This window comes from Lipotes vexillifer, unplaced genomic scaffold, assembly GCF_000442215.2.
Source record: "Lipotes vexillifer unplaced genomic scaffold, Lipotes_vexillifer_v1.1 scaffold59, whole genome shotgun sequence".
NCBI classification, from domain to species: Eukaryota; Metazoa; Chordata; class Mammalia; order Artiodactyla; family Lipotidae; genus Lipotes; species Lipotes vexillifer.
The window spans coordinates 2,524,172-2,538,254 of record NW_006791208.1 but is presented as its reverse complement, the minus strand read 5'-3'; the positions used below and the strand labels follow the sequence as shown (position 1 = coordinate 2,538,254).

The following is a 14,083-nucleotide window of genomic DNA, read 5'->3' as shown; positions in this document are numbered from 1 at the left end:
GGGGCCGGCACCGCCGCCGCAAAATGAGCCTGCTGTCGGCCATCGACACGAGCGCCGCCTCGGTGTACCAGCCGGCCCAGCTGCTCAACTGGGTCTACCTGTCGCTGCAGGACACGCACCAGGCGAGCGCTTTCGATGCCTTCCGGCCCGAGCCACCCGCCGGCGCCGCGCCCCCAGAGCTGGCCTTCGGCAAGGGCCGCCCAGAGCAGCTGGGCTCGCCCCTGCACTCCAGCTATCTCAACAGCTTCTTCCAGCTGCAGCGCGGAGAGGTGGGTGCCCCTGCGCGCCCCCGCCCTCAGTCGACCGTGCCGGGCCTTTTCGTATCTGCCCGGCTCTTCCTGGCCTGGCCCCGGCCCGGCTCCGTATTGCCCGGCCCTGCTTGGCTTGGCTTCGCTCAGCTCTGCCAAACTCGCCGCCCGAAGTCCCCGGGGCGCCGGGAGCGCGTCACCTCCCAGCTGAGCCCGGCCCGGAGCTGCTCAGGCGCGGGCGGGGCCCTCCTGCCCTCTCTCCCAGCCCGGGGCGCCCTGCTCCAAGGGGACTGGGGGGGCCCGGCTGGGAGGGTGGGTTCCGGATTCTCTCCAGACAGCCGGGGCGCGGCCTGTGCAGGGAGCCCCTTCCAAGTGTCCTTCCCACGCCCAACCCCATCCCCCTCTCGGCCACCGCTGGCTGGGACGGAGAGTGTGGATTCTGCTCCGAGTTCCTCTGGAGCGGCCTAAAATCTTTTCCCCTCCGACTTCGGCGGTTCCCGATCCGAAGGGCACCCTGAAGAGCAGTGACTAGCCCGGAGAATTTTTCTGCTCTTCTCACACAGGGACCCCCAGATACATCCTCCAGCCGCTCGCCCTCCCCCAGCCACATAGGAAGTGGTTTTTGAGGGCCTGACCCCACAGACTGCGCTGTCCCCCGCCCTCCCAGCCTGGAAGGAAATGAAAGGGAAATCCTCTTGAGCTCTTGGGAGGGGGGCTAGATAGGGGGAGAGGTTCCAGCTGCCCAGTGCCTTCTCCAGAAACCTGGGCCGGCTGCCGTTGCAAAGTCTGCCTGTTGGGTGGATTCAGTTACAGAATCCGAGGGGCAGTGCATCTTCCCCCAGCTAGATAAATACACAGATTGCCAGGACCTCCCAGCCCCTTTGAGAGGTCTTCAGAGCCTTCCTGAATACCACCTTCGGCTGGACTCCTCCCGGGCCCCACTCCCACTTACTCCTGCCTCATTTGGGAACTGCAGACACCCTTCCGTGGCCTTCACTCACTCTCCTTCTGGCAGCTCTCTCTGCAAAAGTGCAGGGGGAAGGGACAGGGGAGAGGACACACACGAGGGGCACTTTCCTTCTAGACCTGGGCACACCAATTAGTTTCGGGAGAGTCAGAATACGTGAGAGTTTGTGGGAGAAGGCCTGTGTATACACCAGTGTGCTGGGGATGGAGGTGGGGAAGACAGCGGGTCGCCCTTTCTGGCCCCGTAATGTGTTCCCCTCTGCCATTATTGACTAGGGGAGACATGGACATGTAAATCGCTGGCCTGAGGCCTAGAGATGGGCCAATGGCAGGCCAGCAGAGAGAAGGGCTGGTTGACCTGTGTTGGGCTAGTCAGGCATAGCTGGGGGAGATGAGTCTGGAAAGCACTATTTGGTGCCAAGCGAGAGCATTTGTATGCCAGAGCTCTTTGTAAACTGTAAAGCACTCTCTCCACGTGAGGAATTGTTCTTGGCTGGGAATCTTTCTTTCTTGTAAGAGACTTTGCCGCCTCTTCAGGGAATGGCTTCTGTGATCAGAGACTTTGCAGGACGGTGCCCGGGCCTTGTCAGTTGTTTGTTCTCTTACCAAACATTTGTTGAGCTCCGTGTGGACCCCTGGGGATTCTGCCAGTCTCGTGGGAGCCCCAGATTAGAAGACAGACCCATGTGAAGGGTGGGTGGTTTCATGGGGGTCCTGTGGGAGCCCAAAGGCAGGAGGGTGACCACGACTCACGGGTCAAGTGAGAGTCCCCTAATCAGCCTCTACTGGCTTCCCTCTGTTCTCACCCTATGGTGGCTTTGTTCCACCATGTGGGTCTCTGCTAAGATGGCCTGGGAGTTTGGGGCCATCAGGAGTCCCCTGTGAGGGTAGGCTGTTGTGCCTCCTCTTGGAAACTTCTGGCATCCAGGATCCCACCCAAGTCTCAGTGAGACCTGCCTTCTGTCACTTCACTGCTGTTTACCTCGATGTCCATGTCCTCATGAAGAGGCACATTCCTTTGCTGGGGCCACTGTAGAAGGAGCTGGTAAAGGTTATCTAGAGCAGTGGTGGAAGAAAGTCACTCACGATCTGACTTTGGAGGAACCCTCGTCTCTGTCTGGGCCTCAGTTTACCTATCTGTAAAATGTAGTCTCTGCTCTCCCCCAGGGTGATGTGTATGGGATTTGAGAGCTGTACAGGAGAGGATGCGCCTACAGACAGGCTGGGTTAGGGAGGTAAGAGGGGCTTCTTCTATGCTCATGGGCCAGTGGCTTCCTTGCAGGGGCTGGAAGGCTGTGCCTGTTGACTTCCGGAAGACTCTCTTGGCTTCAGACTCACTCGCTCTCAGCCCCCACCCGCTTTGCCTCCTAAACCCTCTTGAAGCCCCAGCTGTGCTCCTGGGGACAGGCCTTTCCTGTGTCCAGGGCTTAGCTGGTGACCTAATATGGCTCCAAAATAGCAACTGGTTGAGAGAACAAGAAAAAATACCCCCCACCTGAATGCCACCAAGGGGCTTGTTGGACAGGAAGCAAGTTGTGTGTGGGCTGGAGGGGACTCTACGAAGGGACCCAGGGGCCCAGGAGCGTCGCCATTCTGTGCAAAGCCTGGCAGGCCTGGTGGCAGTGCCTGCGGATGTGACTTGCATGCTGACCGCTGACCACGGCCTGTCTGCACCGGTCCCTGTGCCAAGGGCCCACCCCCTCCTGCACCACCCCAGGCTGCTCCCACCACAATAGCAAAACACCATGAATGCAGCTGGGCTTTGGGCGGGGGGAGGTGTGAGGACATGGGGGCACAGAAGCCCATTGTGCCCCGGAACCTCAGCTCTGGAAGCTGAAGATAAGCCAAGGGTTCTGAGTGGAGCACTGGCCCTGGGAGCGGAGAGGGAGATGGCAGAGTTCATGGGCAAAGTGCAGGAGCAGACACAAGGATGCGACTTGGATGCTTGTGGGGACTCCTTCTCAGTTTGTGGTAAGGCTGCCAGGCCAAAGCACACACAGGTACTCTGCGCAGTTTTTTAAAAGGCCTCTGGGTCTAGAAACCAGGCCCTGTGAACCCCTGTTTCAACCCCTGTTCTGTGGCAACAACTATATGTCTTTGGAGGAAAACTTGTGAAGCCCTTGGCTGAGCCCTTCCTGTCTCTCAAGTATCCGAGACACAAGGATGCGACTTGGATGCTTGTGGGGACTCCTTCTCAGTTTGTGGTAAGGCTGCCAGGCCAAAGCACACACAGGTACTCTGCGCAGTTTTTTAAAAGGCCTCTGGGTCTAGAAACCAGGCCCTGTGAACCCCTGTTTCAACCCCTGTTCTGTGGCAACAACTATATGTCTTTGGAGGAAAACTTGTGAAGCCCTTGGCTGAGCCCTTCCTGTCTCTCTCCAAGTATCCGAGGAAGCCAGATCTTAGAGGGAGTGGGGGGTGGGTGGCATGGCGGGGGTGGGGGTGGTCTTCCCTGCCAGGCTTTGTTTGGAATTTAAATTCACAGCAGTGTGGAGACTGTGGGACTCCACCTCCAGAAAAGTAGAGTTACCCCATGTTGAGCATTAGCTCTCAGGAGCCTCAGAGGGACGCCGAGAGCCCCTCCTGGGTAGTCCCTGTACCCCCTCAAAGGAGATGTAGCTGTCCCACTCCAGGTCACATGCTTAAGGCAACTGTTTTCTTTCCCTCTTTCTCCAGGGCCAGATATGGCTTGAAGATGTGGCCCTACTGTCAAGTGATACTTTGTGGAGGTTGGGGGAAGGGCTTTGGGGTCAAATACATTTGGGAAACATAGCATACTGTCCTTCCCTTGGAAACACACCATGCTAACACAGTAAAGGCTCTGAGAAGTCCTGCAGTACAAAACCTGCTAACCTTTCTTCTTCAGCCTAACATTTTGCATACCTATTTGACTGGATTACATTTTTGGCACAGAACACACACCAGTGTTACGAACATCTCCAGGCCCAGAGAATGCTCTGTCAAAGCAGACCTATTTCTTCAAACCGTAGGAGGCTCTTCCTGGAGCTGTTAACCCAGTTGCCCTCCTGGGTCCCAGTACTATCTTCTGTAGCACTGAGGACACCCTCCTCTTCGCAGCTCTGGTCTCATTGGAGATTTGAGAACAGCAGCAAAGGTCTCATGAGGCTTACCAGACAGGGCTTCAGGCTCCGGCACACACAGGGCTGTTAGAACCCATAGAGGGGTGACCACAGTGTCCTGCTTTAAAAGGTTCCCAGGTATTAGGGACTGTGCTCTCCCCAGGTGCGGCTGAGCTGAGAGGCTGCCTGGAAGTGTAGAACAAAGCCACATATCTGCTCGAGGGTGGGAGTTTGCCTCGCGGGGGCTGAGTGGGCTTGAGGAACTGAAATTTGTACCCAGCAGCCTTTGTGGTCTGTGTGGGGTGGTGGGGGGCAGCCCCAGGGCCTGGGAGGAATGGCCATTCCAACCCAGCTGGGAGCTTGGGAGGATGCCCAGCTCCCTCTGGCCAGCCCTGGAAAGCTGAGCTCTGAGTCAGGCAAGGGGGACCATCGTTCGAGGGCCTGTCGGCTGAGGTGGTCTGACCCTCCCTCCATCAAATTAAGTTGACTGGGCGGGCCTAGACTCAGAGGGGAGACCACACCTCGTGGACCATCTGAGTCAGGTGGGAGGGAGGAAAGCAGGCAGCATTAGTAATAAGGAATTAGCAGCGGCCGAGAGCCAGGCACTGTCAGCACCAAGAGAAGGGCCCTGTGGAGAAGATGGCCCTTGAGTAGCATCTCTTACTCTTGGTGCTGTTTTATTCTTGGCATCTTTTTCTTCATGGCTCCCATTTTACAGAAGGGAAAACAGGCCTGGCAAGTCACCCAGCAAGACAGTGGCAGAGCTAGATCTAGCAGTCTTCTCCATCCCAACTACAGTCATCCCTGTGGCTCCTCCAGCTGGTGCAGTTGGCTTTCACCTGGATCATTCACTGGACGCCAGTGCAGGGCAAGCAGTAACCAGGGTGTTCTGTCAAGCCTCAGTGTCTTGGATGTTCTGTCCCCGATCTCAAACCTTCTGAGGAGTGATAGGCATTGGCCATGGGTTCTGGGTTTCCTGTCATGTCCTTGCTCCAGGATGGGGCTCTGTGGGATGTGAGTCCAAGGGTGGCCTGGCTTGGGAGAGGCAAAGGAGATGGACACTGAGCACTTCCTAGCACTCCTGTCTCATAGCATCCAGTGTGTGCCGCAAACCCATTGTGCAGATGGGGAAACTAAGGCTCTTCAAGAGGAGGAAGATAGAGTTAGGGACATCTCAGGATGCTTGGTCTGTCATGTGTGTGTGTGTGTGTGTGTGTGCACATGTGTGTATGTGTATGTGTGTATGGTGGTGATGTATAATCTTTTTATTTATTTATTTGTTTGTTTTTGGCTGTGTCAGGTCTTAGTTGCAGCACGCGGGATCTTTTTTTGTTGTTGCAGCATGTGGGCTCTTCACTGCGGTGCATGGGCTTCTTCCTAGTCGTTGTGTGGGGGCCCTAGAGCACGCGGGCTCAGTACTTGCGCTTCACGGGCTCTCTAGTTGTGGAATGCAGGCTCCAGAGTGCACAGGCTCAGGAGTTGCAGCACGTGGGCTCTCTAGTTGTGGCACTCAGGCTCTAGAGCGCACAGGCTTAGTTCCCCTGTGACATGTGGGATCTCAGTTCCCTGACCAGGGATTGAACCCGCATCCCCCGGGGCACGAACCCGCGTCCCCTGCATCGGCAGGCGGACTCCCAACCACTGCGCCACCAGGGAAGCCCAGCACGCGGGATCTTTTGTTGCAGTGTGCGGGCTCTTCGTTGTGGCCCTCGGGCTTCTCTCCAGTTGTGGCGCACAGGCTTCTCTCTAGTCGTGGTGCGTGGGCTCAGTAGTTGTGGCATGTGCGGGCTTAGTTGCCCCGTGGCATGCGGGATCTTAGTTCCCTGACCAGGGATTGAACCCGCGTCGCCTACATTGGAAGGCAGATTCTTAACCACCGGACCACCAGGGAAGTCCCAGGTGTTGTAGCCATACTGGTCCACTTGAGGTTTCTGAGAACACCAAGCACTCCCATTCCTCTAAGCTCTTGCACTTGCCGTTGCTGCTACTGCTTCTAATGCTATTGACTGTCCCTGTGTAACTGACAGATTCCAACTTACTTCTTTACGGCACCAGTGGATGTCTGTTCTCTGAAGGCTTTACCTGGCTGTCATGGGGAGCACACCTCCCTCCAGCTTCCGTGTCCCATGACAGATGAGTGGTACATCCTTCTGGTAAAGCATGTCTTAACAATCGGTATTTCCGTGAAATATGTACCATATGTGTCTGTCTCCGTAGCTACATTTCAACACTCTGAGAATAGGAATCCTGTCTTTTTCCACTTCGTAATCACAGCATCCGATGCTTAGTCAGTGCCTGGGACAGACTAGGTGCTCGGTTAACGTTCACTAGGTGGATGGGTGGATGGATGACTTGGACTCTCTCCTCCTCTTCCTTCCCCAGACTTGTGACTATTGTGAATGCTTTCCTAGTCTCTGAGCCTCTTGTTTTATTGCACAGAAGAAGTGTTTATGGATTGCTTGGTAAATTTTAAAGAGATGACTTGGGAGTCATGAAACCCTATCCCTAGAGATAGGGTCCCAGCAGAAGCTTAGGTATGCTAACATCTCTTGGCCTTCTTTGGCTATGGACCTCTTTGAGAATCTGAAAGCAGCTCGAATTCCTCTCCTCAGTGCCATGCACATAGCACACAAGTACGTGCACACGCAGAACTCGCATTTGCGTGTAATTTCAAGGGGATCATGTCAACAGTGGATCCCCAATCCAGGCCCCCTACTGTAGGAGCTGCAAGCCTCAGTGGCGCCCCAGACTGGCTAAATCTTAGGGACCTCTAGTCCTCGAGTTCTTGGATCCATGCTTTCTGCTTTGATGTAGTGAATATATTCTAGAAGCGAGAGGCAGCTTGGTCCCCAGTGCTTATGCTGTAGCTGGGCAGCAGGCACATGGTTGTAAAACGTGAACACCTACCGAGTGAGTGGTGACCTGGGGGGGAGCAGGAGGGACTGAGCGGGGACGGGGAGCCTCCCCTGTGTCTGTTCTGCTGTGTCCTGCTGCCACTGTGCTCCTGCATCCCCTGGTCCTTTCTCTCCCCATTTCTCTCTCCCAACTCCCCCTACCAAGAAGAGCACAGCCTGCTTATTTAAATCTGAATCTCCCATCAAGCTCTGGCTGTGTCCAGGGAATTGTGTTTTGCATGCCCTGGGTGAATGGGCCTCTAGGAGGCAACGGTGCCCTTGGGGGTCCCGAGTTGGGGGATTGCCACCTCTGTCACGGTCAACCCTGCCACCTTCTTGGCCCACAGGTCAGCTTTGGACCTTGGAAACAGGAGCAGAGCTGGGGTCTGCTAGGTGGCTAGGGAAACCCTCGGTCCAGGTGTGGCTTCACTCTCCCATCGGCCAGCTCCAGCCTTGACAATGGCTGTCTCCTTCTGTCCCTGAGCCCAGCCCACATCCGCCCCTGCTTGTGTGTATAGGATGTGTTTGTGTTTGACCCTGCGGGCCGGAGCCCCAGATAGACCCCAGCGGGTCTCTTTGGAGAAGGGGTAGACTCATTTGTGAGATGAATGGTTTCTTGTCCCAAGGAGAGGAGTGTGGGTGTGTATGTGTGTGCATGTGTGTGTGTGTGTGCGCGTGTCTGTGTGTGTGTATGGGGGTGGCTTTGGGGATAAGAAAGCAGTTGTTCAACTGATGAAAGAGCCCCCACAGAGCTGAGACTAGGACCAGAGAATTCCTCCTCCAGGGCCGTCTCAGGCCCAGGGGCAGCAGGACTCAGCTTCGGACAGACCTCCTTGGACGCTGCCCACTGCCACTGCCATGCCCTTCCCTGCCGGGCTGCCCCCGCCTCTGCCGCTGCCCCTCTTCTCTTCTTGCACCCATTGCTTCTCCCTCTGGGCTGCCCTCGGAAGCTTCTGCCCACCTGCCCTAACTCCTGCCTCCCCCCGCTCCCACTGTGCCCTGTTTCTGTCCTGGGGCGGGGGCAGCCAAGGGGGAGCACATCTTGTCAGGTCGAGTCAGCCCTGGACATCTCCACTTATGTATCCCCAACCCCTCAACAGAACCACCAACCCCGGGGCCCAGGCCCCTCAAGCAGCCCAGAGAAGCTGGTGCCTCATCTTGCCAGGGCTGAGGGGCTTGGCAATGTGACGTCACAGGGCCTCTGTGCCAAGGAGGATGGTCCACGCCAGGTGTTTTACTCTGGGTCCCCTTCCCGTAGGGGAAGCCAAGCCTTGGAGGCCACTCGGGGGCTGAAATACAGCAGGCCAACAGATCTGTGCGTGACTCTCCTCTCAGCCACATGCTGGCTGTGCTTCCTTGGGCAAGTTACACAGCCTCGCTGAGCCTCAGTTTCCAGTTCTATAAAATAGGACCAATAAGGCCCATCCAGAGTGTCCTTGCCAGGGATGAGACTAAGAAAGGGAAGGGATCCAGTCAAGTATCTAACACAAGTAGGATGAGAATAAAGTGTAGTATCTTCCCATCTAATCTTTTCCAACAGCCAAGCCAGAACCTTGGAGGAGTTCCAGCAATGGATAGGAATCTGATGCTTTGTTCCCCACATGTGGCATAAGGATCCCACGCTTCCCACTAGCTGCTGGGGTCGCTGACCCAGGGAGGAAGGAGGGGTGGTTTCTTCCCCCAGGCTGGTGATTTGGGCGCAGATAACCCAGAGCCACACACTAGTGGGGCTGCCCACAACCACTGCCCAGAGCAGCTACATCTGAGGTGAAATCACCCTCAGCCTTAGTCCGTGGGAACTCAGAGACCCTGGCCTAAATCCTTCGAGGTGTTGGGGCATCCATACCCTCATCTGTCAAGTGGAGCTCCCTTCCTGCCTGTGATTATTGCACACCGGACAGTCATGGGCGTGGGGAACAGCAGAAACAGTCTGGTCTCTGGGGCAACGGAGGGTGGCAGAATCTTTGCCTTCGGGGATGTCCAGCCTTGTGGAGAGATGAGGAGGTATCACCGTGTAAAGAGGTTAGAGAGAGACATCAGAGCCCCTTCAGGCAAGGGCAGGGGAGTCACAGGGTGGTCCCCACCCCAGCCTACAGCGCAGGGCTATGGCCGGGAGGTCGGGAGGCCCCTGGAGGGGGCCGGGGACTCTGTGGCCAGTGGGGCCTCAGTAGCACCTGAACCTGTGCTTTTCACACCGCCCCTTGGCGCCCAGGCCTGAGAAAGAAGAAGGGGTGGGTTCAAGGCCACACCACTAGAGTTAGAGCCATGGCCAAGAGCCCGGTCCTGCAGGGCTTTGGACCCAGAGTGGGCATCCCAGGGGTGGACAGCAAGTGCAGGCCTGGAGGGAAAAAAGCGGTTGCTGGTGGGACAGTAAGGGGAGCAGCTTCGTTGTTGCAGAGTTAGGGGCTGACTGATGAAGGGGAGCCCTGCCCAGCCTTGCCCTCCAGCTACAGACGGCAGGACTTGGGAGAGGTGGTGACCTCGTGGATGAAGTGCCCTCTGTGGACCAGGCTCTGGGGGCATCTTTCAGTACCTGGAATCTGGACCTTGAAGAAGCAGGCTGGCAGAAATCATCAAGTTTGCCCTCCTTCCCTGGTCCATGTTACATTTCACACGTGGGAAACCCAAAAGGCCAGGGCCCCGGCTCCACAGACAGAGGGAGGGAGCTCTGTGTGTCCTGGCCTCTGCTCTGGCCAGTCCCCACAGGCCGTGGAAATGTCCGAGAGACCAACTTGCCTTTCACCTCCATGGCCCGAGCTCCTTGGAGCTTCGGAGAGGAAACAGCTTGCTGCCCCACCTGCCTGTCCAGCCGGCCAGCAAGCAGGACTCCTGGCCCTTAGGTCTGGCTGTGTGCTCTGGTCTGTGCCCCCGGGCCTCGCTGGGCCTCAGTTTCTCCATTGGAACTTGAGAGTGAGGTTGGGTCGGTTGACTGTTCCGCCTTTCATCCTTTCGTGGTGTCGTCTTGAACGGTGGCGGGGGGAAGGAGCGCCCGTGAGGGCCAGGCCGGAGCACACTGGTCGGCCATGAGGGGAGCTCTGGCCTCGCTTCTCTGACCCGCAGCTGCCTGTGTGACCCTCCTGAGGGGCAAAGCTGTGCCCCGTCTGAGGCTATGGGGGGGGATGTCAAGCTGCCGGGGAGAGGACAACCTGCTCGGAGGCCTCTGGCTGCCCAGGGATACCCACAGGGCCACTCGTGGGCATGGGTGTGTGGCCACAAGATGGGGGAGAGGTTTTTTTCAGGGTGTAATTAGTGCTCTTCTGGCACCCACCAAACTTCCCCTTCCTCTTGACAAGTTGCTGCCAAAACAGCCCTGATTCCTGTGGACTTGCTTAAGTCTTATCCAGAAAAAAAAAAAAAAAGAAAAGAAAAGAAAAGAGAAAAAAAATAAGAGGGTTGTTATTTGTGAACTTGCATTTCCCAGCCATGAGGGTGAGTCACACCATTTGGAGCCTCAAGTTTCTTGTTTGGATGAACTTTTCTCTGGGAGTCTGGGGCAATACTGCCCTCCCCCAGACCAGTTCTGGTGGGGAGAGGTCTAGAGACAAGCTAAGGAGAGACCTTGATAGCTGGAAGGTCCAGGTGCTCCCGAGGCCAGGTAGGACTGGACAGGTTGTACCTGAGCTGCCCCAGGGGAGCTTTAAAATGCAGACTTGGGCTTCGGGGAGTTAGTGTTTAACAGGGACAGAGTTTCAGTTTGGAATAATGAAAAATTTCTGGAGATGGGTTCTGGTGAGGGTTGTGCGATAAAGGATGTGAATGTACTTAATGCCACTGAACTGCACACTTAAAAATTGTTGAAAGGGTAGGTTTTATGTAATGTATATTTTACTGCAATGAAACAATGCAGTAGATTTGGGGCCCTCATTCCTAGGTGGCTGCTTTGGTAGGTCTGAGGTGGGGCCCAGAAAACTGTATTTGTTAAAAGTGTCCCAGGCCATTCAATACAGGGTTGGACACACTCATCCAATCTGTAGAATGGGGACAGTGGCTCATAGGGCTGTGGTGAGCGTCAGCTATCTTAACGCGTGTAAAGTTTCCAGCACCAGGGACATTAAAGTGCTCAGTATATGTTACTATTATCATCTAATCCCACTTCCTTTGGGACCTTCCCCACATCCTTTAAGGTTGTCCAGTCTTGGCTCGCATAGCTCCAGGGATGGGGGACCCTCTGCCTTTCAGGATGGACCATCTGGGGCTATCTAAGAGCTGGAGAGTTGCCCTGAGACTTGATGCAGGTTTGTGTGGGATCTTTCACAGTAGCCCTGGGCAGTGGTAGAGAAGAAATAGTCATTAGGACCCTTTGAGTTCAATGCCCAGTCACTGCAAACTGACTGTGTGTTGGGCCTGGCTGCCCTGGATGTGGTGTCTCTGTCTTTCCTTCCAGATCCCAGGCTGTGGTCTAAACCTACATGGGAGAGAACAGAGGCCCAGAGAGGGAAAGGGCTGGCCCGGGGTCACATAGCAGGGTGTCCAGGGAGCCAAGAAGAGTGAGGGCTGTGTCCTCTAGGGAGGAGTGCCAGACCCCCAGAGGCGTACATGTGTGAGGGGTGGGATCTGTCCTGGTTGGACCAGGGGTATCTAATCCCCTGGGGCCAGCTCTCAGCTCACCTCCCTCCCTTCCCACACTGAGGGGACACAGAAAGCACTGTCCCTACCCTGGGCTCCTTCTGTCCCATCTTTGTAAGAGAGCCTGAGGCAACTTCCTCTCGGTGGCTCTCGTCCCCTGTGAGCCTGGGGACCCCCAAGAACAGGGCTGTGTTGTCTCTCCAACAAGGCTCCCCAAGGTCTGTAGTTCACTGCTGGGGTTCTCGGGCACCTTAGCTGGGGCCAGGTGTGCCCAAGCCCTGTGCCCAGGTATGTCATCAGCCTCCTGGGGAAGCTGCCTCTTTCCAGCCTTGGCCTGGCCCCAGGAGAGGGGCCCACGGCCATTCCCTGCCAGCCTCACCGCAGGCCCCACCTTTGCTAAATTCCAGTGTGCCCGGCCGCCCAGAGCCCGTGACTCCTATAAATAGAAGCTGTATACACCAGGAGGGGGCCTGGGCCGCGTCTACTTTGAAGCCAGGCAAGACATCTGGTTCCTGTCAACTGGAGGTGGGAGAGGTGAGAGAGGTGGGCCGCTTCCTCCCCGGGCTTCCAGAGACCTGGCCTGGGCCGGGACGAGGGCTCCCCGGAACACAGTGCGCACAGGCCTGGGGCTGCAGGAGACCAGGCAAAATGCTGGACTTCAGTCTCCTCCTCTGTACTATGGAAACAATGCTGCGAGCTGATGTCTCAAGTCACCCCACTAGGACGTGGCAGAGCCCCGGCTCTAACAGGTTGCTTTGTGCCATACGTCTTACCCCTGGCAGTGTGTAGAGAGCTATGATCATCGTCATCACCATCCCCATATACTGAGTGCGTCCTCAGGGCCCGGCAGGAAATAAAGGGCTTTACATTCTTGGCCTCACGTTAGGCTCATAGAAACCCTTGGAGGTAGCTATCGTTATTCCCATTTACCGGATGGGGCCACTGAGGCCCCGAGTGGTTAACTGGCTTGTCCGTAGTTGCACAACTAGAGGTAGGACTTGAATGCAGCCTCCAGGAAGCTGGAGCCCTCAGGCGGCTGAAGGGTCACTATGAATTCGTCTGTGTGTGTGTGTGTGTGTGTGCGCGCGCGCGCGCGTGTGCGTGTCCGTGTGTGTGTACGGGCCTGCGGAGGTTCCCAGGAGGCCACAGCGCCGTAAGTGGCCAGGCCTCCAGAGCCCTCACAGCCTCTGTCCCCTGCAGGCGCTGAGCAGCAGCGTGTATAAGAGCGCCTCGCCCTACGGCTCCCTCAACAACATCGCCGATGGCCTCAGCTCCCTCACCGAGCACTTCTCCGAACTGACCCTCACCTCTGAGACCCGCAAGCCCAGCAAGCGGCCCCCGCCCAACTACCTGTGCCACCTGTGTTTCAACAAAGGACACTACATCAAGGACTGCCCCCAGGTAAGGCAGCCCAGCCCCGGCGGGGCTCAGGGCCCCTGCTGACCTGTGGGCCCTGAGTCCCCCCAGGGCCCCTTCGGCGAGCGCCTGGCCCCGTGGCTGCTGGTCGCCACCTTTTTGTCCCCTCTGGTTTTTCTGAGGCAGGCTGGCTGGTATGGACAGGACAGAGCCCCCAGCTTGGTGCTGCACTGGCCAGTCAGCAATCTGGGTGGGGGACCCTAGAATGAGGTTCTGGGCCTTCGAGTCCCCCCAGTCGTCCTGCCGAGGTGGGTCCTGTTACCGTGGGGCAGGAGGGGGCCAGCAGCATCTTCACAGCCCTCCCGAGAGCCCACAGCCTCCCCCTCACAGGGAAGGAATGTGGGCTCTGGGCCAGGGATCCAGATGTGCGTCCCCCTCCCCCAGGCCCCCTTCTCTGCCTCCTCTGCAGCCTGCTCCCGTGAGGGGGAGGGGGCGCCCTGCCCGCGCCCTGTGCCCCCGAGATAGGTCTAGGTGAAGGCCTCGGGCACCGTGGGCTGGGTGTCGCTCCCTTGGGGTGGGAAGGGGGTTGGGAGACCGAGGCTTCAGGAGCAGCCCCATCTCTCACCCGGTGCTTTGCCACGACAGGGTGGGGGTCCGGGGGGCAGACCCCACTCACCAGGCGACCCTGACTCTCTGACCGACATGGCTTTGGAATCCTGGGGAGAGAGAGGTTAAGAGTTGTGTTAAACACCATACGAGATTATCAGTGATTTTTTTCTCCCTATTGTTTTTTCATACTTTCCACTGTTTTTAGAACATGGTACTACTTTTATTTTGTACGCGTAATGGAAATGGAATCCTGGAAACTCAGAAAATCCGTGTAGTCTTGCCCTCCAGATGTTGGCAGCCGAGGGTGTGGCTGGGCAGGGCTGGGTCCCTCCAGGACCGGCGGGAGGTCGAGGTCGATTGCCGA

The 14,083-nt window shown here is 56.9% G+C and overlaps 1 protein-coding gene across 1 annotated transcript in view; it reads left to right on the top strand.

The window, feature by feature from the left end:
• The first annotated feature begins 23 nt into the window (after positions 1-23).
• Positions 24-14,083, top strand: part of ZCCHC24 (zinc finger CCHC-type containing 24) — a 59,273-nt gene continuing 45,213 nt past the window's right edge. The window contains exons 1-2 of the mRNA XM_007464210.1: positions 24-269; positions 12,955-13,155. Coding sequence (XP_007464272.1) covers positions 24-269; positions 12,955-13,155 — 447 coding nt within the window. The remainder of the gene's footprint in view (positions 270-12,954; positions 13,156-14,083) is intronic.